This window comes from Enhydra lutris, unplaced genomic scaffold (assembly GCF_002288905.1).
Source record: "Enhydra lutris kenyoni isolate GAN:26980312 unplaced genomic scaffold, ASM228890v2 scaffoldscaffold50, whole genome shotgun sequence".
NCBI lineage: Eukaryota > Metazoa > Chordata > Mammalia > Carnivora > Mustelidae > Enhydra > Enhydra lutris.
Genome location: NW_019154134.1, coordinates 11803516 through 11831025, shown reverse-complemented (window position 1 = coordinate 11831025; position 27510 = coordinate 11803516). Strand labels below are relative to the sequence as shown.

Below are 27510 nucleotides of genomic sequence, written 5' to 3'. Positions count from 1 at the left end.
AAGGGAAAAAAAAGTCACCAGTTCCTTTTTTTTTTTTTTAAAGATTTTATTAGTTTATGTCAGAGAGAGGGAGTGCATGCATGAGCAGTGGAGAGGAGCAAGGGGAGAGGGAATAACAGGCTCCTTGATAAGCAGGCAGCCCAATGCAGGACTGAATCCCAGGACCCCAGGATCAGGACCTGAGCCAAAGGCAGACACTTAACTGACTGAGCCACCCAGGTACCTAGGTCACAAGAATCGTATACTTGAGGTTTTCATTGGTCTTGATTTAAATATGAAATTAACAGTAAGTAGCTTCCTATAAATACACTGAAATCCAAACTCAAGGCAAGATACAGCAATGGTTTAAGGAACGGGAAAAGAAAGAAGAAAACTAAAGAGCCTCAGTGAGATAAACAGAAAATGAACCAAGCCAGCATCGAAGAAATCAAAGTTGGAACTCCATACAAAGGGATATATGTATCAAAAGCATATGTGGGGCGCCTGGGTGGCTCAGGGTTAAAGCCCTTGCCTTCGGCTCAGGTCGTGATCCCAGGGTTCTGGAATCGAGCACCACCATCAGGCTCTCTGCTCAGCAGGGAGCCTGCTTCCCTTCCTCTCTCTCTGCCTACCTTTCTGCCTACCTATGATCTCTGTCAAATAAATAAATAAATAAATAAATAAAATCTTTAAAAAAAATAAAAGGCAGATGTAGATTAAAGAGAAATAGAAACTGAAATAGCCCATTTTATTGGCCATAAAATCAACAGCGACCAGGAAGACAGAGGTTCCAGAGGTTGAGGTGAAAAACTGATGCCAGTATGACCTCTGTCTGCAAATAAATAAATAAAATCTTTAAAAAAAAAGAAAAGAAATGTAGGATAAGCAAAATCAATGGAAACAGCTGCTCACTTGAAGTGCTTAGCAATAAGGAGAAAAAGCAAATAATAACCATGTGTGGAGGCAAGATCAAAGTGCAGGGGCTAAGAGCACACACTCTAAAACCAGACTAACCTAGATTCACAGTTCACCTCCACCAAGTCGTGGTTGTGGGACCTTCTCTGTGACTTGGTCTCCACGCCTGTAACGTAAGGATAAACATAGTACCCACTGTGCTGGTTTTTTTTCTGTTGGTTCTCATCTCTTCTTTATATTACAAGGAGCTAGAAATCCATAAACTACATTTTCCAAACTCTCTTGCCAATTAGCTTCCTGTTGGATATGGCTCATGGGAAACAGTGGCAGGAGACCACAAGGTGAAAGAAAGAAAAACGTCTTTGTTTCCTGTTCCTGATGGCACCTCCAAAAGTAGCAGCAGACAACCACAGGCTCCAGCAGCTTCTGTGTTGGTTCCAAAGCAGGAGAACCAATGAAGAGCTCCAGCAAATGTGTAGAGCATACAATTCATGCAGCAGCTGTCTAAAAGCTCATTAACACTGCATTCTCCTTTTCGCTCCAACATTCATCTACAGACATACACACTCTCTTCCTCTGCTCCAACATCTATCCCTCCAAGACACACCTTTCTTTTTGTTCTCCCAGTCCTTCCAATACCATTATAACCAATTCCCTGCACTAATCCTTCTGTGTTTAAAACATCCCCTCTTTTTTATTTTCCTGATTGGACACTAACCGATAACACCAACTTTTTTGTGGCTGTCATGAGAATAAAATGGCTTTTAAAATGTACTTAGATCAGAACCTGGCACTTTATAAATGTTAACAATTGTTTCTCTGCAAGCATCTTAATATCCCCATGTCCAAAATCGAGCTCCTTGTCCCCCAAAAAGACTAATTCTGAAAATAGTCCCAATCACCCTTTTTCCATCCAGGCTCCAAATCTGAGTCATCTTTCTTCATGTGAATAAGGAAAATTTGTAGATTCCCACTTCAAGGAGCACTCTCAACCTCCATTCACCAAGTGCAAGCCCTTATTATTCCTTAAGTAGGCTGGATCAATGCCTTTCCCTCTCCAAGGATATATCAGCATATAGGCTCCAGTTCATTCCACACTGCCCTCGGTGGACTTTCCTAAAAGCAAGAGGGGAGGTGTCTGATCATGTCACTACCAGTGTTGCCCAAGGTCATGAGCTCATTCAATCACATAAAAGCCTTCATGAAGCCAACTCCTACCTACTTTCTTAACAGTAGTTCCCACTATACTGCTTCTTATTTGTATTGACAAATCTTACACTCCAAACACATCACAATTCCTTGGCATTCCCAAAACTCCCTCTCCCCTTTGCTCCCACTCTACCTTTGCACAAAATAATTCCTCCATACAGAATGCCTTCCATGCCCCTCTATAGAGCCTTTGCTAATCCCTTCTACCTCTAACAGAGCTAACCTCCATTCTTCCAAGTATTTCACCAAACAATACTATCATACCTAACACTACATGCTTGCATTATAACTTGCATGTACTGAGCTCATCAAGAGACTAAGACTCATTACCTCTTGAATGCCCTCCATACAGGAGACTTCCCAATATAACCACTGAAAGTTGTAAGACATTGGTATCTCACCTCTTGGGCAGCCCACTGAGGCTACCAGCCCAGAGGCAGCTTTTCTATAGTTTAAAACCTCCTACTCCAGTGTACTGTACAAAACATGATTTTCTGTGTGTTCTGAGGTAAAAGAGGTTGGAAGCATTACCCTACAAGCATCCCGCTCAGCACCGTTCACACAAAACAACAGCACTGGTCTTTCATCAGACCTCTTGAAATACAACTCCTTCTCCAATTCCAAGTTTTTTTGTTTTTTTGTTTTTTTTTTTAAAGATTTTATTTATTTATTTGACAGAGAGAGATCACAAGTAGACAGAGAGGCAGGCAGAGAGAGAGAGAGAGAGAGAGAGAGAGAGAGAGGGAAGCAGGCTCCCCGCTGAGCAGAGAGCCTGATGCGGGACTCGATCCCAGGACCCTGAGATCATGACCTGAGCCGAAGGCAGCGGCCCAACCCACTGAGCCACCCAGGCGCCCACCAATTCCAAGTTTTAACTGGCAGCATTCTCTATTTTTAAAACATGCAAGTAAAATGAAAACTATACCAATTCCTCACTTATCTACAACTTTTTTTATTTCTGAAATAGGAACACATCAGTGAAGAAAGCACAAATCTTTCAAATATAAGAAAAATAGAGATTCCAGACTCACCTGCATTCAGAAATATTAAGATTTGATTTTGGACCATTAAACACATAACTGAATCCTAAGAGAGTCAACTGGAATTCAGAACATGATCCCCCTCAAGGCAGGAAATTATAGTTAACTTCTTGGCTTCCATTTGTTGTAACTAGTATATAACAATACTGTTTCAAATACTAGCAGTTAAATACTGCTCTCTGGAAAAAAACAACAACATACATTCATTTAAAAGGGTAAGAAAATGCATGACTTTTAGCAATTTTTGCAGAGATTCTGACAGGATCTTCAGGATCCTTTTAATGGCTTAAAAGTTTCAAGACACTATTTCTAACTTGACTTTGGAAATCTAAAACTTGCATTTTCCTTTTTACAGCTCTATCGTTGTAATTACCCTTCTCCTATCAACCATAGTTTAATCAAAACTGAAACAACGAAAAAGAGAGAGAGAAGAGAGGAGACAGGAAACTAAGGGGGAGAAACGCAAATACTGAGGCCAAGAGACATACAAAAAGGTAAAACTAAACTCTAAGAAACAAGCGAAAAGGAGAATTAATGAAAGAAAAACATCCAGGATGTTCCAGAAAAGTTGTCAGAGAAACTGAGGAAACAAATTTTCCATATTTGCCACATAACAGCGCTAACAATCAGCTCGGTAACTCCTCAATAGGAAGAGGATTAAAATAAGGACTCTTTCAAAGGTATAACAGTCATGTTTTCCATACTCACAGATGCTGTTCCCCTGAAAAAACTTCCCAGGCCAAACATGAAATTATAAAAGGACATGTTCGTTTTCATAAAACTAAATTTATCCTATTAAGAAGATTGTCCTCTATTCTGAGATTACTTGTTGGTATTAAAATGACTTAAAATTTTTTAAATTATATCAAAATCTTGTTTTGTTTAAAGTGTAAATACTAAATGTGCCAGTCCTAGGCCTGTTCCCATAGAAAGTCTTTTCTTTGACAGTTCTGTATCTCAGGAGAGTTGATCACTGCAAACAACATTTCTCAGGCTCGCAGGTCACCTAGATTTTCTCCGGGTTCAATCTATGAGAAGCACTCGTGGAGAACTGACAGATGGAAGGAAGGGAGGAGCCAGGCTATTTCTCCCTCTCCTCCACTTCGGGCAGTGTTCCCAGCAATGGTTCCATTTCTCCAGCTCATACCAGGAGTTTCTAATCTCAGAGCAGCTCTGGCTACTAAAGCTCCCACACCCTACCACTAGTGGTACTCTTCTTCTCTTCCTGCTGCTGTTCATCTCTGGCTTGCCTCACCATCTTATCTTCCTTTCTCGGCTCCTCTGTCACAACCAGGAGGTTGTATAACCAATATCCTGCACTAAATTCCTATCTTAAAAGCTTGGAGTGGTTTCCCTTTTCCCGGCTGGACCCTAACTAGTATATTAAGCCAGTGCTTTCTACATGTATAAAAATCACCTGGAAGGGTGCCTTAAATGTATAAAAATCAGTTAACTGTCTGCCTTCGGCTCAGGTCATGATGCCAGGGTCGTAGGATGGAGCCCCACATGGAGTCTGCTTCTTCCTCTGCCCCTCCCCCCACTCATGTTTGCACTTTCTCTAGATGAAATAAATATTTTTACGAAGAAAAGAAAAATCACCTGGAGGGCTTATTAAAACCCAGGCTCTGGGTCCCACCTCCAGAGTTTCCCAGTCACGGTATCTGGATTGCTAAAGAAGAAATATGCATTTCCAAGAAATTTCCAGGAGATCCTGATGCTACTAAATCAGGGAACACGGTATGAAAACTACTATGAAACAAGTAACTGGCCGTCATACGTTGGTCTGTCCCCCCTCTTCTTTTTTCATTGGACAATAAAATCAAAAAAACACTGTGAAACTCTAGGAAACACCACCCTTCTGTCTTCATATGGGGGGACGGGGAATCAAACCGTTAAGACAGTTTCCTTACATTATTACAAAGGCCAACTGGTTTCTAAGGAACGATTTTTGAAAGTAAATATAATTTTAGCTTTCAATGTATACCTTACCTATTAAAATCTCAATTTTAAATATCATAACCAATCCACTGAGCTCTTCTAAGAAGATAAAATGGATTTAGACTCAGATTACTGGAACTAAGTTAGCCAATGAAATTTCAAACTGAAAAGTAATCAGTTGGCAAAAGGTTCTTCTACCTCAGAAATTTAAAATTGAAAAACAGTCCTTAATCCATGAAGGCAATTCAAGAACACTGTCTTGGAACGATGGTGTAAGAATCATTACAAGATATTTAGATTTCTGTGGGCAAACAGTTAAAATCAAGTATGTAACCAAATTACAACTGAAATGTATACCTAAACAAAAAGAACTTAAGAGATGAAAGAGTCTAGAAACTAGGACTGAGAGAAAAATGTGAGCCACACAAATAATTTTTAAATTTTCTAGTAACCACACTTAGAAAAGTAAAAATAAAGATGAAATTAAATTTGATTTGTTTTTCATTTAATTCAAAATACCCATAATAACATCATCTTAACAAATTACTAAGGATATATTTTACATGCTTTTTATTGCACTAAGTCTTATCTCTGCCCCATGCATTACACTTGCAGCACACCTTGATTCGTTCCACATGTAGTCACATGTGGCTAATGGCTACCACAATAGAGAGCGTAAATATAAGCAAACTGAAATTCACATCTCTTCACTGAGTACATGGATATCTGATACAGTGGTTGTGTTCTAATACACTGAGGTTAGCATAGCAGTCATGCCCTACTGTTCTGTTTTCATAAACTACTTGTAAATTATACTTTTAAGAATTCAAAGCTTTAAATGTTTGTATTGTTCTCAGTTTCAAAACTAAGCAAACAGTTGGCCCCTGCCAAATAAAAATATATTTTTTAGGATTGTATTAAAAAAAAAAAAAAAAAAAAGCTTCCCAAGAGGATCACCTTATAAACAGGTAAGCTACCATCAACTACTGTTTTACTTGGGAGTCCCAAAGCCAATGGTATCTCAACTCGCCTTTTTCTAGCCCAAGGGAAGACCTAGCAGCCATTATGGGCCTGCTGCACTGGTCCCCATGCTAAGGAAATTTTCATCTCCCAGGCCTGTGAATAGGTAGCTAAGTCATAAATATCAAATGAATCCCCAAACTAAAATAGCTGGTCCTTTGTGGGGCGGGGCTGAGGATGGGGGGGGGGGGGTGGCTGTGGGGAATGACAATGATGTAAACTTATCATATTACACTATTCAACATCAAGACGTTAACTCAATGGGACTGGCAGAATTGTCATAAGATATATCGGGCATACTTTTAATGTGATTAAAATATTATTTCAACATTAAATTAAAACCAGAAAAGAAAAATCAGCTTGAGGTACTACCTTTAATTATTCACATCTATAGAAAGAGACCAGACACATAACCTGTATACAAAATTAAAAATTTAAATAGAGTATAAGAGTTTTTCTTCTCTTTTTTTTTTAAGATTTTATTTATTTATTTGACAGACCGATCACAAGTAGGCAGAGAGGCAGGCAGAGAAGGGGGGGGAGCAGGCTCCCCACTGAGCAGGGAGCCCGATGTGGGGCTCGATCCCAGGACCCTGGGATCATGACCCGAGCTGAAGGCAGAGGCTTAACCCACTGAGCCATCCAGGCGCCCTGAGTTTTTATTTTCAATAGGAAGCCAGAGTACAACATTTATTGCCTTTAATGAATACACCTGAATCATCAAAATAGAATCCAACAATGGAGTATATAAAAAGTCACTAAGTATACAGCAGCAAACTGTGAATTATAAACAGGGTGTTCTGAGGAAATCTCTACATTATTCTCACTATTTGAAATCCAGAGTTTGACACTGGTTTACTCTATAGTCCAGTGAGGTATGATTTTGTTGGGGAGGATTAAGATAGTGCCTCTAACACCAAACCACCTTTGAGCCTCTCAAAAATAATGGACTGCTCCTTCACTTTCCGGAAGTGAGTTTTCTTTTGCACATAAAACTCTTCCCAAAAGCATAAATGTACTCATGTGTATGTGCAAGAGGAGTGAGATAATTATGTACCTTTGGGGCTTAAATACCTCTGGTGTCACATCACACCTTAGGCATACAGTTATTTCATTTTGAACCATTTACTCTGGAGAGTAATTACTCATCCCATAACTTGGTCATAAAAAACAGAGCTTATTCAGTATTTCAGCAATTATACAGCATAGGTGGATTTTTATATGGTACTTTTGTAAATCAGATAATCAAAACATATACCTTAAAAGTTAAAAGTGCTAGAATTATGACAAGTTACACAGACTTAATGAGCCTTTAACTTGAGACAAGTCTACAAAGTAATCTGCAGCTGCTACAGAAAGACCCAGCTATGGGATGAAAGTTGAACCTATAAGGAGAGTTCACTAATTTGAGGAGAAGTTATGGTAGCAACAGGAATGAGGTCACAAGAAGACAAATCAAACAATCCAGGTTTTTTATGAGGAAGGATAGTGTCCTATTTACTATCTTACATTAGCCAGTCAGGTTGTACCTTTACACTGCCTACTCCCAACTGAAAAATAAAGGTCTTAAAAAAGAAAGAAAGGGACAGAGGGAGGGAGAGGGAGAGAGAGAGATAGAGATAGAAAGAAAGACAGAACAGAAAGACAGGAAGGTCGGTCTTAAAATTTCAGGCTAGTGTATTTAACAGCAAACGTCCCTTTAGAGAGTCTTACGGTTACATACAGAAGGGAAAAGAAAAAGTCCCTGGTGTTGCCTGGAAAGACACATCTAATCTTTCCTTCCCTGCGAACAGAGGAGTTTTCCCAAAACAAAAGAGGGAAAGGAAATGTTAAGGCTTGCTCTAAGAGTTAGACAGGACTTTAGGCTTTAATTTATTAATAAGGAGAGAATGTCCACAGTGCTTCAGCAAACTACTCAATCTCTCCATCAGCAGGGCTGCTAACCCACCAGCATCCAGAACTGCCTTCCAGTAACAGTGTGCATGCACCTCAGAAGCTTTACACAGCTTCAATTAAACTTATCTCCTCTTTGAAGTTATCTCCTCCATACAATGCCCCCAAGTCTCCCACTAAAATCAAGGAACCGATTTAAAAGAGAAAGTTGTCATTGTTTCAAGCCAAACTATTAATGTCATCAAGTGCTGTGAATGAAACTCTTTAAGAAGTTTAGCAAAGAAAAAAGTCATATTCAACTTAGCATCAACTCCAAGAAGCAAGAAGATACCATGGGTCATATATCCATTACTACTATCAAAACCTAAAAAATAAAATGTAACACATCCCTGAAATCATGGACCACCATTCAACGATCAGGAAACTGACTTCTGAATGGGGTCACAGATCAAAGTCTCTGTATGGCTTCTTTCGTGAACGTAAAGAAAGACAAGCTGCCTTCAACAACAGAAAAGATGGTGGTACAGTAACAAGATCCCAATTGACAAGCAGGAGGCCTGAGTGTCGGATCTGGCACAGACTGTCTGAGTGCTCCAGGACATGTGACCTAGCCATCTTATGCCCCAGTTTCCTGAGCCACAGAATGAACAGAGAATCTTCCCAAAGTTGTCATGAGGGCTAGAATCATGCTCGTAGAGCACTGAAACTGGTACTAAAAAATGCTAGATGTTTTTAAGCTCCAAGTACAGAGAACAGTAAATGAATAGAAATTTCAAATTAGAGTTGACTCCCACCACCACCAAACAAGATACTGGAAAGAATTCAAGTTTGTCCAAGACCACGTTAATGGGATAGAAATAACTTTTTGTGGTAGATACTTGATTGGTATTTTTTACATGCATCATTCTAGCCTACTACTTTTAAACTAAACTAACATGAAGAACCAAAGGTTAACATGACCAAAAAAAAAAAAAAAAAGAGAGAGACTGAAAAGCAAAGGCTCAAGCACAGGCAAGAATACAGAGTCATAAACAGGAAAAAGTGGTGCTTGCAGACCTGCTATGTGGCCCACAGTGACCCTGCACACGAGCTCTGTCCCTGCTCACCAAGATGCAATACAGCTGCCCAGTCAAGAAAAATGAGAAAAAGAGGAAACAAGAACAGACTCACACATGAGCAAGAGAGTCTCCTGCTCTCTAACCGCATGCCCTATCATCCACTCAAAACCTTTGGCTGTTTGGTTTTTCGCAGTAATACAGGACAAGTTGAATTTCTCAGTCCATGTCATAAACCCACATACCAATACATGTGACCCTGATACAGGAGCTTCTAACTCTTCTAAGAAAGTCCCTCTAACAGCAGACAGGCATGCAAATGTACATCCAGGGAACGTAGAAGTGGCCCAAAGTGACCATCAAACATACGACTGGGCTGTTTTTCAAACTGACACATTCTTTGTCGCACAGGTGTGGGGGAAAAAAGTGGACGGGACAGCTCAGTTCAAGCAGTGCCTCTTCCTGGAGAGCAGGAAAATATTTTTCTTTTTTTTTTTTTTAAAGATTTTATTAATTTGACAGAGGGATCACAAGCAGGCAGAGAAGCAGGCAGAGAGGGGGCGGCTGGGGGTAGGGGCAGGCTCCCTGCTAAGCAGAGAGCCTGATACGGGGCTTGATCCCAGGACCCTGAGGATCATGATCCGAGCCAAAGACAGAGGCTTAACCCACTGAACCACCCAGGCACCCCAGAAAAAATATTTTTCAAATAAAACATTACTTCCTTCATCCATTTATTCAACAAACTTTTGGGAGTCAACAATGTGTAAAGGATTGTACTAAGAGCTACGGATACAAAAACACATTCATCACCCATCAGTATAAACACAAATATACTATCTAATGGGGAAGACCATGCATACCGTTACAAAGAAGAGAAGTCTTTGCCAGAGTTCTCTGAGCCACAACAACTTAAAATTAATGCATTAACCAGGCAGAAAGAGGATTCCAACCAGAAAAAAAAAAAAAAAAAAATGTGGGCAGAGGCAGCTAGTAGGGCAGCTTGGGAGGCAACTGAAGGGCAAGGGATAAAGATGTGCAAGAGGCAGATGAGAATCCAGGCCAGACCATGCCAGTGCACACCCACTAACAACTTCAAGTCCTCTGAGCAAAGGGAGGCCACTGACGTTTCTGCACAAGGAGCGCATGGGTAACATCATTCTGGCCACAATACAGAGTGTCAGAGCTAACACGTGCCAGTCCAAAGTTTACAGGCTGATTATAACACTCTAACAAATACATGAAGTCCACTCTCACACATGTGTATACATACACAGAAAAAAAACATATTCTAGGGGCACCTGGGTGGCTCAGTGGGTTAAGCCTCTGCCTTCGGCTCAGGTCATGATCCTGGGGTCCTGGGATCAAGCCCAGCATCGGGCTCTCTGCTCAGCAGGGAGCCTGCTTCCCTTCCTCTCTCTCTGCCTGCCTCTCTGCCTACTTGTGATCTCTCTCTGTCAAATAAATAAATAAAAATCTTTAAAAAAAAAAAAAAAAGCATATTCTATGAAATAAAAAACCTCTGCGGTACATACCAAAGGTGCAGAAAGGTCATTAACAGGCCTTTCACCAGAGAGCTAGGAAAGAGAGTGGGGTAGATAGGTCACATCAGCACAGCTTTCAATGGCAAGACCTACAAGATCACCTAAAAATAGAATTGAGGGGAAAAAAGCCACCCAAAATGTCAGATGAGAGTAAGCTCTTAAATTTTCACTTGAAACTATTTTTCTCAACACTTTATTTATAAAAATTTAAATGAGAAGAAAAAGGTTAATCAACTCTTTATTGATTCAAGCTGCCAAAAGAAGGGAAGGTAGATATCAGAAATGTGTCTAAAACTGAGTGCTTTGTAACTTCTTCCATTCTCTGCTTGCCCATGGTAAGCAAATATTCATGGAATATTACTAAACCCCCAAGTCACCAGGCTAGTCCATAAACTGTCCATTCTATTCATGAATATCATTGAATTGATATTATACATGCCTCTTTCCACTTTCAGAAGAATAATTCTAGAATTCCAAGTAATGACAAGATTCATTGCTCATTAGGGTTAAAAACAGGGAGGAATTAAAACATCAAGGTCACGGCATACTTTGTTCAATAATATATATAATATTTAGTTGCACTAGATCAGGCAACATTTACTATTATAATAAAATATCAAGAGATTATCCTAGATGGTAAAATTTAATGTTTTAATGGTAATGAAACAATTTTTTGCAACAATATTTCCCTTATCTGATTAGAAAATCAATACATGATGATTGCAGGGTTTTGGGGAAATACAGAAAACTAGAAGAAAATAATGGAGAAAATTAATTGGAGAAATTAGGTAAATAATGGAGAAAATCAGGTAAAAGGGGAACACTGCATAACAACGTATTTTCCTCCTATGTAATTATTTAGAATTCAAGTACTTTCATGTATTCATTCCCATGTGGGTCTCTTAACAAGCTCCTGATAGAGGTGACAGAGGTATAATTATTCACATTTTATAAGGAGTCAAGGAAGCCCAGAGCCAGTAAGTGATGCCTAAGGGTACACAGGTAGTAAGACAAGAGCCAGCAACAAGGACTCTAGTCTCCTGATGGGTCAGACGTACTCTCAAGCTCACTGTCATGTGATTAGCAAATAAGATACTCAGAGAAGTGGCCAACTGCCAGTACATAAAATGAGCAGTAACTGTGAACATCAATCTAAGGTAAGAAAATGTGCAAAGAGAATGGTATCATTAATAGAAACATACTAAAATGTTATAGCATCAAATAAGAATAGGAAAATTTATATATCTTTAAATTGCCCCCCCCAAAAAAACATAGGGGGTGGGATGGGGAGGGCAGGGCAGGGAGCAGGTGGCAGAGGGGAGAAATCCATCAAACCCACAAAGTTGGAGAATCTATTAACTGTTTCCTTTTGATGTCAGTAAGAACCCAGACAGAAATCATATATTTCCTATCTGAAAGAGATAGGAGTGGAGCAGCTGATGAAGACCAGAGATCGGACAAAGTTTCCCTTCAGTCCCAAATAACTCCTCAAACAATGTTCCTTTCTCCCCTCTCTCCCTACACATAGACTGGAGCATGTGTGTGCAAACAGAGTTTATTTTTAAAAATGATTTATTAATTGCCGCCCCCCCTTTGTGAAAAACAAGATACACATATGAGTATAGTAACTACATACTTTACAATCTAAACTGGAACACTTAACAAGAGTGAAAGAAGGGACTGTTGACAATTATGGCAAGAAATGAGGCATAAATTAAGATGGGCTGGACAAATGGGAACACAAGGTCACCCAATATCTGGATAACCCATCTGAATCAAGCATTGGGAGTACACCTTTACTATCAAGTTATTGTTCAAAACACTGTTTAGTTAGGCCACTTTAGGCAAAACAGAGTCTGAAGCAAATTCTACCTCAAGAGAAAGTCATCAGCATTTTGTAGACCAGTTTAATAAACCACTCCTATTAACTAGCCAATGTCTTTTCATAAGATGTCAGATCTTGTGGGATGTTTTGAAGTTATACATGTTTTGCAAGTCATCTGGAAAAAAAAGTTAAAAAAACACCCTAAATTTATTTTTGCCAGCTTCTTTAAAAAGTGAAATAGCAAATAAAAGGAAAGACAATCTCTTAATCCCTCAAAGGCACTTATAATTGAAAGTTATTTTCTTGGATAACTCAAAAGTACTGTTCTACACAGGAATGCCCAATTTATTTTCTGTTTGGGGTTGGAATCATCAAATAAATAAACGGCTTTTAGAACAGCTTTTTGGCCAATGCTATTAACAAGTCAGCAAGCTTACAGAAAAAGTCCCCTCAAATAAGAAAAAGAAACTTTATAAGGTTATTTGTTTCTGCAGAAATAAACTGATGGTAGTAGACCAAGTCCTAAATACTAATCTACCTATCTTGTGGTCATATTCCTATTCAAAGTATTACTATTCAAGTAGAAATTGCAACTTGGAGCTTTTTATTTTTTTTTTTTTTCAACTAAAAGAATTTCATACAGGCGCCTAGAAAGACTGGCATGTAATCTAAGCTTATTCATTCAAGTAACATTTCCACCTCTACTACATATACACTGCATGGGCACTATTAATAGTTGGCTCTCCCAAATTTAAAATTTGCTAGTACCTTTTTTTTCAAACTAGCAGATACATCTTTCACACCAAAAAGGGACTTAGTCTTTAAATACTCTCAGATTTTCATCCCGAAGAACAAGACTAAAAATAAACAATGGGCAACTCAAAATGACTCTGTAACTGTGTATGGAGGAATATTTTTACATTTGTTTGTTAGCACTTCACATTTTCAGTCATCTGATAGTCAACCATTGCTCCCTCTATTAAAGAGGCTTAGATATCTGCAATGCTACAAAGTATGTGATTTTCTGATTTCTCATAAGAAATCACCTCTCTTTCTCCTCCAATATTTCATTAAGGATGACTTCCACAATTTTCTTCTCAAGTTTGGAAAAGGTGACGAATCAGATAGGCCGGTGTCAGTCCCCACAACAACCCCTTGTAGAATTTCAGAAGGTCAACCTAATTTCACTAGAAGAAAACCATATTATTTAAACATACCCAGTTTACTGTATCTTTTTTTTTTTTTTAAACAGTATGACAGTTCTAGATTTCTTAAGTAAGGCTTCTTAAAAGAGTCAAACATAGAATTTTCTAGATTTATTAAAAAAGGCTTCTTGAAAGAGTCAGAATCAAAGCTCAATCCTAAATGATTAAAAAAGCGAACCCGGGACGCCTGGGTGGCTCAGTTGGTTAAGCAGCTGCCTTCGGCTCAGGTCATGATCCCAGCGTCCTGGGATCGAGTCCCACATCGGGCTCCTTGCTTGGCGGGGAGCCTGCTTCTCCCTCTGCCTCTGCCTGCCATTCTGTCTGCCTGTGCTCGCGCTCTCTCCCTCTCTCTCTGACAAATAAATAAAATCTTTAAAAAAAAAAAAAAAAAGCGAACCCAAAAAAAGAGAAAACTAGTTGATCCACAACTGCAAAGGATCAAAGAGGGACAGAACAACTCAAGGAAGTTAATTTTTTTTTAAAGATTTTATTTATTTATAAGACAGAGAGTGCACACAGAGGGACCAGGAGAGGGAGAAGCAGTCTCCCCACTGAGCAGGGAATGGATGCAGGGCTGGATCCCAAGACGCTGGGATCACGACCTGAACCCAAGGTAGAGGTTTAACAAACTGACCCACCCAGGCACCCCTCAAGGAAATAAACTTTTAAAACTAGCCTTTCAGGGGCGCCTGGGTGGCTCAGTGGGTTAAGCCTCTGCCTTCGGCTCAGGTCATGATCTCAGGGTCCTGGGATTGAGCCCCACATCGGGCTTTCTGCTCCGCAGGGAGCCTGCTTCTGCCTCTCTCTCTCTCTGCCTGCCTCTCTGCCTACTTGTGAGCTCTCTCTCTGTCAAATAAATAAAAAATAAATCTTAAAAAAAAAAAAAAAAAAAAACTAGCCTTTCAAAGATCCAATAGCCAATACATCCTAAAACTATCATAATGTAGACTGCCATTATACACTGAACTTTCACAAATTACCTTCTGAATTATTACTATTTTTAAGAGGAAGAACTGGGGGAGGGAGAAGGTTAGGTAAAAAATAAGTTTTGTATAACATTAAATATTCAACCCAAATAAATGTAAGTTCTTGAAATAAACATTGTATATCTGAACATGGCTACATGAATTTTTTGTGCTTTTCTGAGTTTAGCCCACCACAATCATCATTCCTTCCTAAGACCCCAACACACACACATACACACACACAGTTGAAAAATACAAACCATATCCTCATGTGGTTTTCAGAAGAGCACCGATTTCATAGAAGAGCACAAGAACTCAGAAGTCTCAGGATTTACCAAAATCAAAAATAAGCCACTCCTAAGCTATGGGCTACTAAGACAAATTCAGATTTCATATATACACTGAATTTTGAATAAACTCATAATCACTCACTCCTGTATCACCAATTTTTTTCCAACACACAGGAACTTATAAACTATGAAAGTAAATTATTAAAAATGAGCATGAAAAAATCATAAATGAAACAAATTACTATTAAAACAATTTTTTAAAATCTGTCCATTTTAAAATAAAAGTATTTTGTATAAATTGTTAAAATGAATAGTCTTCTGAAAACTTTTTTCCCCACTGCAATCATCCTTATTAAAAGCAAAAATGCATTATCTAGTACTTTAGAATTTCCTGCTATTTATGAAACAGCTTAGACAAAATGCTTTTTTAATAAGTTACTAAGAGAGATCCATGAAAACAGCATGGAAACTGCTCAAGCAAGTTCCAATAAGGAACGTCATTTGAGCCCTTTGCTTAAAAGGACTTTAAACAGCACCAGTCAAACTACTTTCTGGGCTTTGGTTTTAATCAAGCTGATCTGGTACTGACATCATTTACGTGACTCACCTAAATAAAATCTAAATTACATTAAGGGTCCATACTATAGTCACTTACCTACTACCATCCAGTAGATTACAATGTTCTACGCATCATATTAAATTATATGGATAGATAATGTGTCTATCTATACAGATCAACAACCATCTAGAAGAAACATATACAGACAGATCAATGGATCTTTTTTCAGACACCTTTGGAATAACTACTATAACCACAAACTCCAGAAAAATACCAAATGGCACAATTACTACACTGTGTTAGAGCTCAATGTACTTGATAATCTATACCCAAGACATTTTAATTATATTCCCTAATGAAATTTTTATCTTCACCCTAAGTAAAAAAACATAAAATATTCTCAGCTCAGCAAAAGCAAGCTGCCCAATTTGCTCTTACCCACAATGTAAACACCTTGTCTTAAGATGTAAAAATGTAAATAAACTCTAAAACATCTGCCTTCTCTAAGCTATTAGGCCAGAAATTCACCTCTCACTAAATCCCTCGCCTAAACTTTCTTATTCCACAAGTGAATTCAGCAGAATTCATCCAATAGCTACCTTCAAGACAAAATGAAGAAAAAAAATCAATTTGATTCTATTTCTAGTTATTTTGGCCAATTATTCTGCGCTACCTTAAGGACATCAGATCAATGCACTAACTAAATGTTATCCTGCCATTCAAGGAATCTAAGTATATTACACCACTACTCATTGAATAAGTGAATAAAAACCATCATCCCTGGTTCTATTCATGTTCAGTGTAGTCCATGGTCCAATGAAAATCATCCCTAATATAACTCAGCTTGTTTATGTACCACTGTGGAAAGAATATACACAATGTTCTTACCGAAGTCCCTTCAAAGATACAGATTCACACTCCAACATTCTTTTTACTTTTTTCAAAAAATATTCAAGAACAAATACAATGTACTTTTCATTTTGAATGAATCAAGAAATCAAGTAAGTACTGAAATTCACACGTGCAGTCAAAAGTTTAAAACTCAGTTTGCAAGTAAAGTCCACATAATACTGGCTGTAGACTATGCATAATCTAGACCCAGATACTGAAATTCCAAATACCTAGCTGCTCCCTACAAGAATAAATAATAAGCTTTTGGGGCATAGGGAACATATTCCTACAGCATTAACCAAACCTAACTACACACAACTGTTAGCAAAGGGAACACTGACAACTGTAGAAAAAAACCACACAAGTGTTTTTTAAAAATGTCTGACAACACCTTTAATTATATAAGCCAATTCAGACTCTACAACTTTAACAGCAACGGCAATTTTAAAAGATGCCCAAGGCATATTAGTAAGTCCGACAAATTTCACACTTCTTGGTGCCACCACAAAACCAAAATTACTGAGCAGGATATTAAGTGTGACCTGATATGGCAACTCTTAAATCTTTCTCCCATCTAACACAGTTATGAGTAGTATGAAGACCAATATCAAAAATCAATACTTTCTAAAAATAAACAGTACATCCCATTTCAAAAAAGAAGAGGTAAGTAGAGTATCATAAAGTATCATGGTGGAGAATATGCCTAAAGCCTGAAAATTAGTTTAGTCAGATAACTGAAAAGTTGGGTTTCTGACATTTGCCAGCAGTCCCACAACGTGCTGGCCCTGTGCCATCATGGCCTGGTGCCAGTCTGATGCAGGGCCAGGCTAAAAATAGCAGCCAAGCAGCAGCTGGAACACATAGGTCCTTGTGACCTCAGCTTTATTTCCCTAAATCAAGGGAGGCTGGAGGGGAGGAGACAACTGCAGGCAAAGGGAACAGAATATGCTCTTGGCTGGTATTTCCTACCTCTTCAGGATTTCCTCCCTTTTTTTCCTACCACTCCCTCCCCCTCCTAATCCTCACCCTCTTTGCTCCATTCCCCCACACTTAAAAAAGGAAGAAAAGGGGCGCCTGGGTGGCTCAGTAGGTTAAGCCTCTCTGCCTTTGGCGCAGGTCATGGGCTCTGCTCAGTGGGGAGACTACTTCCCCCTCTCTCTCTGCCTGTTTCTATGCCTACTTGTGATCTCTCTCTGTCAGATAAATAAATAAAATCTTTAAAAAAGAAAAAAGGAAGAAAAAGAAGAAGTGCAGTGAGGCAAGGAAAGAAAGACAGATTGTGGAATGCTGAAAAAGTTGGGTTCAGAGGCTCTTCTACCTTGCATCCCCAAGTCTCACTTGATTCTACCATCATCACAAAGCAGCCATTGGTCATTTCAGTCCTCAGCTGTACCATGGTCTACAGGAAGCAGAAGAAAAACATCACACAGGTGACTGACAGGGAAGGGGAGGCCTAAAAGATGGTGCCAGGAGTGCAAAATACTAAGTGCTAAAGAAGCTTAAAGAGTGCTAAAAAATAATAAATAAAAATAAAAAAAATAAACAAGGCAAACTGGTTTAAAAAAAAAAAAAGGGTCCTCACTCATCACTATATCAATCAGATTACAAATTTCTGGTATTTGAGTTTTGGGGGTTGATTTTATGACAAATATTTATAAAAGCCATGACCATTTTCTCTGTAGAAATGAGTTAGGATAAAGCAGTACCAGAAGCAGAAGTTGAGCACAACCAAATACAGTGCTGCCTTCAACTTCCGCAGGCCTTCACCAAGAAATCTCAACCTAGCACTAGAAAAGGCTCCAGGCTTGGCCCATTACACTGAAATCATAAAATATTTAATTCATACAAATGCTGGTCACTGTCAGCAAATTTTTTAAACAGGTACAATGTGGCACATATAGCATTCGAAATTGTACTAATGTAATTAAGAGAATTTAATTTAAATCTTGCTTCTGTGGACTCGCTCTACATGCTAACTTCCTATGCATATTTTCTGTATAATATCTTCCAACATTAGAGATCTGACATCAATTAACAATGAAAAATGCATTAAGTAAACAGAGAGACTGTTAAATAAGGCAGGATCAGGCAGTGAGTCGCCTGAATTTTAAGCACATTAATTCACTAAATGAGCTTCCAATTTATCTGATCAATTCATTTGGTTAGTAAGAGTTTAAATGTACTGACAGGTCCTACTGCATCCTTCAAATTAACTGTCTTTCCAATAAACTCTTTCTCAAAGAATATTAAATCTTTTTACCAGCAATAAGAAATAGTATGATTTTTAATCATAACACTTAAAAAGGGCCTTAAAATGAGATAAATAATTTCTTAAATACACCTTGAGAGATTACCTCTGCTTCATATAGATCACATTTAGATCTAACCTAAAAGTTACTCCTCTTTCAAAAGTTAAAAATGCCCAATGGAAGATGATCAAAACCACTCCCACAACCATCTTCCAAAGCTGAAATTCATTCATAAAAGGAATTTTTGAAATGCAGTGTTTTGAGTCAAATTTCAAAATACATGTTAAAAATCATAGCTGTGATCACAATTTAAAATTCTGGATACTATGACAATCACTCTAGAAAGTAGAAAGACGATAAACCTAAAGATGAACCTTCTAGAGTAATTAATGATGACACATCATGGGCAGTATTAAGTAGAGGCTAAGAGTACCAGCCAGCGGGGGTGGGTTTGGCTTGCTAAAGTACCAGCCTGTGTGACAAGGCAAAAGTCACTTTCATTTTTTTTCCAATGCTTTGGTTTCTTCATCTATAAAATGAAGATGATAAAAATACCTACCTCATCAGACTGTTAAGAAATACAAAGTGCTTGGAGCAGTAACTAACACAAGGTTAAAGCTATTAAAGTGTTAACTACTATTACTATTAGTAGATACTGCTGCAGTAGTATTAAGGAAGCTCACTGTGAATCATGCTCAGTTCAGTGAAGAAAAGCTCCCAATCATACAAGAGGTCTTTCAGAGTTGGAGAGATTACAGAAGCTTTTGAGACCACACAATTATAGGAGAGACCCTCTCCATCTAGCAGTTATGTACATATCACCTACTGGCATAAGGGTACAGGACGATGACAAAATATTGAAGAACTTACAAAAACAGGTCAAAGGTAGACACTACTGGTTAAGTTTTCATAAATATACTAAATTCGGAGCAACCAAATTTGTTACTGGGTATTAATTTCTGTTGTTCCACATACATGACCATTTTACACTTCCAGTAACTTCCTTACTACACAGAGGTAGGCACAGGTGCTGGAGTACAGTCACATGTGCTCACAAGGCTGTCATACAGTTTCATAAAGTCAACACTTGTAACTAACTTTTTCAAAACTTTCATCTCATCTTAGAACCTCTACAATTTCCAAATGTCTACAAATATTTCACACTAGCATGTATTTAGCATGCTAGAAGCATTGCTTAACCGAAGCCATTAGATTTTGGACAGATACTAAAATGCTATCTAGAAATACTTTTATAACATTCAATAAAATGTTAGCCAAATAATCTCTCCAACAGTCCAGTCATCCTACATTCAAGAATATGCCTGTCCTGGGGTGCCTGGCTAGCTCAGTCAGTGGACCATGCACGGCTACTGATCTTGGGGTATGGGTTCGAGCCCTACATTGGGTATAAAGATTACTTAAAAATAAAAAACCTTTAAAAACCTTAAAATTCTTAAAAAAAAAAAAGAATATGCTTGCCCTGAGCTCTGGAGTTTTGTAAAACTTCCCAAACAATCCCAGCAAAGTAAGAATAGTGGAAAAACAGAAATTCAAGGTTTAACCTTGCAATTTACTATCCCTCTCTGGACAAATTACTCAACATGTCTGGGCCTCAGCTCTACAAGTAGATAATGACTATCATGCAAAAGCATTTTGTAAAAACAGCTTCTCATCTGTTAGCATATTTTAAAAAGAAAGAGCACAATGCATTTGTATATAAGGGTCACTAGAATATGCTTTGGGTAATGATACTCAAATGACACCTGTGTTCATCTTCTTTTGTGCTCACTTCTGAACATCAAATAAGTTACAAATACATAAATGCATGTAGATATATACAATACATTTTAACTGACACCAAACTAATTATCATTTAGGTATCTCGCAAATATAAAACACTTAGCATATCCTTAGCAACAGCATTCACTTACTATTTACTGAAAGTCAATCTTTTTTATTTAAAGATTTTTATGTATTTATTTGACAGAGATCACAAGTAGGCAGAGAGACAGGCAGAGAGAGAAGGGGAGGAAGCAGGCTCCCTGTTGAGCAGAGAGCCTGATGCGGGGCTCCATCCCAGGACCCTGGGATCATGACCTGAGCCAAAGGCAGAGGCTTTAACCCACTGAGCCACCCAGGTGCCCCTGAAAATCAATCTTTAAGTTTCAAATGAAAACCAGATTTTGTACTACATTCTTTCCAAAGCTTGCTTTACCTACCTTTTCTAAATGAGAAAAATAAAGAAAGCATCCTATTTTTAAAGAGCTGAAAATCAGGTACAGAGCATATTCTTAGCAAAACACAGTGCACCCAAGGCAAAAACTGGAAAGATACTTGGGTTTTTCGAATGAATCTAACCAACATACTTTATTCTCAGTCCGGCCAGGACTGAGAAACTAGAGTCTATTTCCATGGAGCAAGACTATCTAGTGTTTTTCGCCAAATTACCATGTGGTTATGATTTCTCAAAAGAAGACTGAGAGTCTTTCCATCCATTTCAAGAAGGAAACAGTTTGTTTTCTAATTTACAGTAATCCCCAAACATTTACATATGTCAAAAAATTAATAAACCAAGAAAATTAAATTAGGCTTTTTTATTGTGAGAAAGCACTGTTCTTGAAATTATATCACAGTAGTTTGAAAGATAACTAAGGGTTCCATGTAGTTTATGATCACTTAAAAATTGGTGCCTATAATCTGTGTTGTTTCTAAGATGTTTATAACTTACCTATAATCATCTTTCTTTTTAGGATATTTGTCCTCTTAAATATAATACTTGGAGGTCAACAGTAGTTCAAGTTTAATGACTGCCCCTACGAAAATTTCTAACACCACAAGAGTTTGCTTTATCTTATCTATACACAACTAAGCTTCTTAAAGGTACCAAATTCATTTTGAATTATTGAAGAAAAATTGGTTTTCTAACACAAAAATACAGAGCATGTAAACATGTGGTATTACTACAGATCCAATCATGCAGTTTTTTAAAAGGTGCAGCTTTCTTAAAAGACATCAGTATTCCTCCCCTGCCATCCTGTTCACTGAACATGTTACCAGCTGAAATCAAACACTATTAACTAAGCCTTTAATATGAGTGTGACCAGAAAAGATATGCTGGTCTCTGTCTTTCCAAATGAAACATTTAGAGTTAGAATTGATGGCAATTGATTACCCATTGTGAAAAGAAAAGAGGCCCAGGATAAACATCTTAAAAATTGGCCAAGACATACTTAAGACAATAATGACTTGAGCTGTTCAATTAATTGCAATAATTCTTCTATGAAAGGATGTGTTCCACAGGCATTCTGATCTTTCTAAAAGAAAAGGCATCAAAATCTTTGCAAAAAGGATGAAATTCAGCATACAGTTTAAATAAAATAAGGGGGATGGCCTTTTCCTCGTCAACCCAAAGGTATACTCAGAATACAACTCGGCAAGAAACTGAAGACTGAAGCAAAAGTAAAGATGTTTCCTTAATTCAAATCTGCAATTCACCTTCCAGTATTACTGAAATCTATCCGCTACAAAAAGCTTTGTTTCCTGAACACTTTAGATGTCCCCACTAGACCAATACTAGCCATCAGAGAACTAAGTATTAAAACAAATTCCAAGATTTTCTCACCTAAAATTGAAATTTTAACTTTCCTCAGAACAATGCTAAGCATATTTGAAGTACGCACTTTAAAAAAAAATCAACAATTGTAAGCAAATCAAACATTTCAACAAGCACAGAATAAAAAAAAATACGTATGCAACTATAGTTACAAAATTTTTTCTTTTGGGTACTTCTTCATTAATCAAAAGGCAGAAAACATACAGGACCTGATTTTTAAACCATTCCATATTATCATTTTACTCTAGAAAATGCTTTCACTGAAATTACTATCACCAATAAACAAAACACCCAGTTCTGAAAGTGCATCTGGAATCACATCTTTATATAACAATTTCTGGTCTCTAAAGAAAACCAAAACCCTCAAAAAAATACCAACAATTTAGCCTTAAATAAATAAAGTGATTAAAAATTTTATCCAACCTAATCCTAAAAAAGATTGCCCTTTACTGCCTGGCCACCCCCTAAAACAAAAAATTTTAGGTTACGAATTTGAAAAGACCACAACAATGTTTTTACCAAAGTATTAACAGAAATGTGGACAATATTCTATTCTCCCCCCAAAAGTTACCAGCAAAACAAAACAAACAAAAAAAAGCAACTCCTTTTAAAAATTATCCCCTTCCTGCCCATACTAAAGACAAGATCCCAGTTTTGTTTGAACACTTCTTGCTTTTAAAATGCTTAGTCACCAATAAGGAAACTTGTCTGTCTTGAAACAAAACTGAACATACACCAATCTTCAGAAACCGAACACATGTGCCCCAAAACAAAAAATATAAACTAAAAAACACAAGGATAAACAGAAAAACACATGCATTACCAAAATACATGCTTCTTTTTCTACTCTGAAGAAAAATCTGACCATAATACAGTCGTAAAATGAAAAGTAAAATTAGGGGCGCCTGGGTGGCTCAGTGGGTTAAAGCCTCTGCCTTCGGCTCAGGTCATGATCCCAGGGTCCTGGGATCGAGCCCCGCGTCGGGCTCTCTGCTCAGCAGAGAGCCTGCTTCCCTCTCTCTCTCTCTCTCTGACTGCCTCTCTGCCTACTTGTGATCTCTGTCTGTCAAATAAATAAATAAATAATCTTAAAAAAAAAAAAGAAAAGTAAAGTAAAATTACCCTCAAAACTTTGCCTATCCACTTGACCGCCCTTCCCCAAAGATAGCTAGCCACTGTTCAATGGTTGCTCGTATAACCTTTGGGACATTTTTATATATCTGTAAGTAAGGTCTGTCTTTTTTGTTTCAAACAGAAATTACAGCCTACTATATGAACGTATGACTTGTTTTTAAATGAATGTTCTGGTCTTTTTTTCCTCAGTATATATATTTCTCTCCTTCACTATTTTTCATGGTTGCATAGAATTCCACAGAGTACTTCTTAACCACTGCCCTTCTGATGGAAATTTCCATTGACTCCAGCTTTTCAGTATTACAAATCATACTGCAACGAGCACTGCTCGCTGTACAGATCTGTGCACTAGTATCAATATGTCTGTAAGATAAATTTCTAGAAATGACACAAAAAAGACTGAGCCAAGCAGATGGGGAGGCAGCATCTTCTCCCACCTCCTCACCCAATTCTGGGTACTATGTACCCATCTTTTTTGTCTTCACCATTGTAGCAGATGAACATGGCAAGTCACCTTTATTTGTGTCTCCTTATGTAAGAGTGAAGACAAATTTATTAATCATTTGCATTTCTTTGTTAAAACCATTGCTCATTTTTTAACTTACTCATCTTTCTCTTTTTTATTTTTTAAACTAATTTTTCATAGTTCTATTAGCCTGCAACATGCTGCACATATTTGCCCCAGTTAGCTGCTTATCATATTTTCAGTCCTACAGCAATGTTGTTTTTTTATCTAATTAAAATTATCTGTCTTTTAATTTGAATTGTCTTTATAATTTGAGTTCCAGATCATATTAGGAAACCTCTTTGCCAGGCAATATTTGGGGGGAAATTTTTTACATGACTTCTAAAATTATTACTTCAATGATGTCAATAATACTAACATACAAGCACCCTTGGCAATGGCTCCCTTTTAATGTATCATTATTTAATAAAAATAAGCCAAGCATACTTTCTCTAAAACTTCCTATAATCAACTGATGGACAGCTCTGCACCAATTAAATACCTTTTACAACTACTACACCAAAGCCTTAATTTTTTTCTTTTAAATTTCTTCTTAAAATAGGAGTTGAAAAATAACAAGTATGTTTAATTTCTGGGAAGTCCCAATTCTCTGACCCTTGATCCTTAAATAATCTCTAAGTGTGGATATAAAATGAAGTCCAAAAATTAGATTGTACCTCTTCCATCTATAATTCAGTCACCTCTACAAAAGTCAGTAAATACTTCGCCTACAAACAAACTTGCAATTTTGCAATACCAAAACACTGCTTATGGTCCTATCATGGTATCATGTTCTTTCCCATTTCAGGTTCTGAAGCTCAAACAACCTCTACCACAGCTCGCAAAATTATAAAATAAGCCTCTTGCATTAACATACCAATTCAACCCACCAACCAAAGCTAAATTAGATGGTTAATCTAGTCATTCTCTCCATTCCCCTTCCAGAACAAAAATCCTGGTCGTAAAGTTTTCTATCTCACAGTGCCAGCTGCCAAGCATTTAACAGCCTTCCATCTAGTAAGCTGACTGGCACAACAAGTAATACAACTTGGAAGTTAAGGAAACTGGCAAAACTCAGAGGGGAAAAAAGAATATTTTCCACAATTTGTACAGCACTTGTTTAGCACGTATGTAAGTGTTTCCAAAAGGGTGGTCAATTCCAACTATGCAAGAACATCACACTGCTTCACATCAACCACTGCCAACTCCATTCAGTGGCCTTAGTCCCCTTTGGGGACTATTCAAAAAGTTACTATTTTCTTTTACAACTCACCCAGGCCTCTTCACTGATGAAAGCAGGCAAAGCCCACGCTGTGTGTCTGTCTCCTAGAGAAGATTGCATCTTTTATTTATCGCCCCTTGGCTTTATTTTCACAGTGAATTCCTGGCTTAAATGTAATCAGCCAAGAAACCCTCCCTATGTGCTCTCCTGTCATTCCTCATTGCTTGCAAGCAGAGTCAAGCACAGAAGGGGGAAAAAAAAAATTCAACATTGCCAGCCAAGCCATAAAAATTCCCAAACTCTAGTCTGGTTATACTGAGAAACCATGGATGTACTTCAATCCATTTCAACCCAGCAGGAAACAAGGGGGACGTGAGGGTTGGGGAAAGAGGTATAACTTTAAAGAATGCTAATTAGTTTTGTTTTGTTTCGTTTTTTTTAAGAATGGAGAGCCTCAAAAGTTAAAACCCCTCTAGAAATAAGAAAAAGGTACAGAACCTAGAAAAGACAACACTGGGGGCCGCCTTTGGAAATAAGTGACCATACAGAAAATCACGTTTGCAGATTGATTTAGAATTCAAATTAACCACAGAGGATTAAAGAAATCTTCATTCTCTTTTGGGGCCCCTAACCAGACCCCCACTAGACTCCCAAAGAGAAGGATAAAAAGAACGGACTACGCAAAGAAAAGAAAAATCAGAAACAGGGATGCTTCCAACCGTCTCCTCATTCGTTAGGTACCATGCTCACCGCAATACTATTTAAAGTAGAGAGCAATACGGAAGGGGGGAGAGAAAATATGTCGTTTACAATCAAGAGAAAAATACGGAAAGAAGGGAGTTTCATAATAGCATTGTTCTTTTCAGTCCAGCCCAAACATCCCCATCCTACGGTTGAAAAAGATAGCTGGCCAGAAAAAAAAACACTGGGGGTAGGGAGCGACGACAGGGAAAGCTTTTAAACTCGGTATTTGAGAAAACTCTCATGGTCTGTCAGAGAAAGGAGGGCTGTGCAGCTTTAAATCACAAGTCCTTCTCTCGCCTTTGTCAAACATCTTCTACTTTACAAGCTCTGAAAAGAAATAGAGACTCTTTTGTTTGGGTCCTCCCTTTCGGAGGATGACAGAAAACTGAAAGGGGCACAAATAAACCTGAAAATGAGAACAAAGTGCGGGGTCGCGCCCGGCTGCCAGGCGGCCGCGCCTGGAGGGACACTGCGCGGCTGCGGAGCCCCTCCGCCTCGCGCTCCCGCCGCCGCCGGCTGCGAGCGCAAAGCCCGTAACTGCTCCCCGCAGCTCGCCCCGCGCACCGCCACCCGCCACCCAGCGCTAACCAAACTCCGGCGGCAGGCTCCCCCCCGGGCACCGCCGGGCCCGGCAGGAAAGGGAAGCGCCAGCCGCTCCTTCCCAGGCTCGCGCCTGTCGACGCGGGGACGCCCTCGGCGGGAGAGAGAGATCTCTGAGAGGGGGTCCGGCCCGCCGCCCCCTCCCTCCCGCGCTGCTCCTAGACAGGGGAGGCGCGGGGAATAAACAGACATTTAAATCCCGGGGCCGCCGGCGGAGCTCCCCCGGGCCAGACCAGACGCCGCAACGACCCCGGAGAGCGCCGCGGCCGCCAGCCCGTCGGAGCCCCGAGAAGAGCGGCAGCCGAGTGGCATTAAAATGTAGTCCCCACCCCTCCAATAGAGGGAACGGGGAGGGGGAGAGAGGAGAAAGAAAGAGGAGCGAGCGGCAGACAAGGGAAGAGGGCAGGGAGAGAGCAGAGTGCGGCCCGGCCGCCGGCTCGCCTCCGGCCGGCATTGTCTGTGCGGCCCGCGCCCCCTCCCCCGCCCCGCACGGCCCCGCCACACACACCCTCCGCCGGAGCCCGGCCGTCCGCCTGCGCCTTTGTCCACAACCACCCCCCAAAAAGGACGAGCAGCCCTCCAGGACGTGCTCCCCGGGAGGAAGGCGGGGTATGGAGCGGGCCGGGGGCATCCGACAACCCACCCCGCCAACCCCGCCGCGGGGCGAGTCCTGCTGATTCATTTCCCACTCGCGCTGGCCCGTCCGGGGAGACAGAGGCGGGGAGGGGCGAGGAGGAAATGGGCGCTCCGCTCGGGAGGACGGTCCCGGCCGGTAAGGGCACCGGGCGGAGGTGTGGACGCGCGCCCGGCTGAGGGGCTGCCGGGAGGAGAGGGGTCGGGCGCCCCTCCCCGAGGAACTGACGGACGGACGGACAGACAGACGGCTCCGCGGCTGCCCCGTGACTCACCGACTTGCAGGACGTTGTCGACGCAGCCGCTCTCCAGCAGCGCGATGCCCCGGCGGAAGGGCAGCCGTGTCTCGTCGCCGCCGTCTGCCGCCCCGGCAGCCCCCACCGACGGGGCTCCGGCCCCGGCGGCGGCGGCGGCGGCGGCTGCAGCGGCGGCGGCGGCCGAGGTGGCGGCCGGCGAGGACGAGGAGCCGCCGCCGCCGCCCGCGC

General features: G+C 39.7%; 1 protein-coding gene across 1 annotated transcript in view; it reads right to left on the bottom strand.

Annotated features, from left to right (window-relative positions):
• The window catches only part of LOC111156906 (zinc finger SWIM-type containing 6), a gene marked incomplete at its 5' end in the record, with an annotated part of 192982 nt that extends 165474 nt beyond the window's left edge, over positions 1 to 27508 (bottom strand). Inside the window, one exon of the mRNA XM_022518037.1 lies at positions 27301 to 27508. Coding sequence (XP_022373745.1) covers positions 27301 to 27508 — 208 coding nt within the window. The remainder of the gene's footprint in view (positions 1 to 27300) is intronic.
• Between the last annotated feature and the right edge of the window lie 2 nt (positions 27509 to 27510).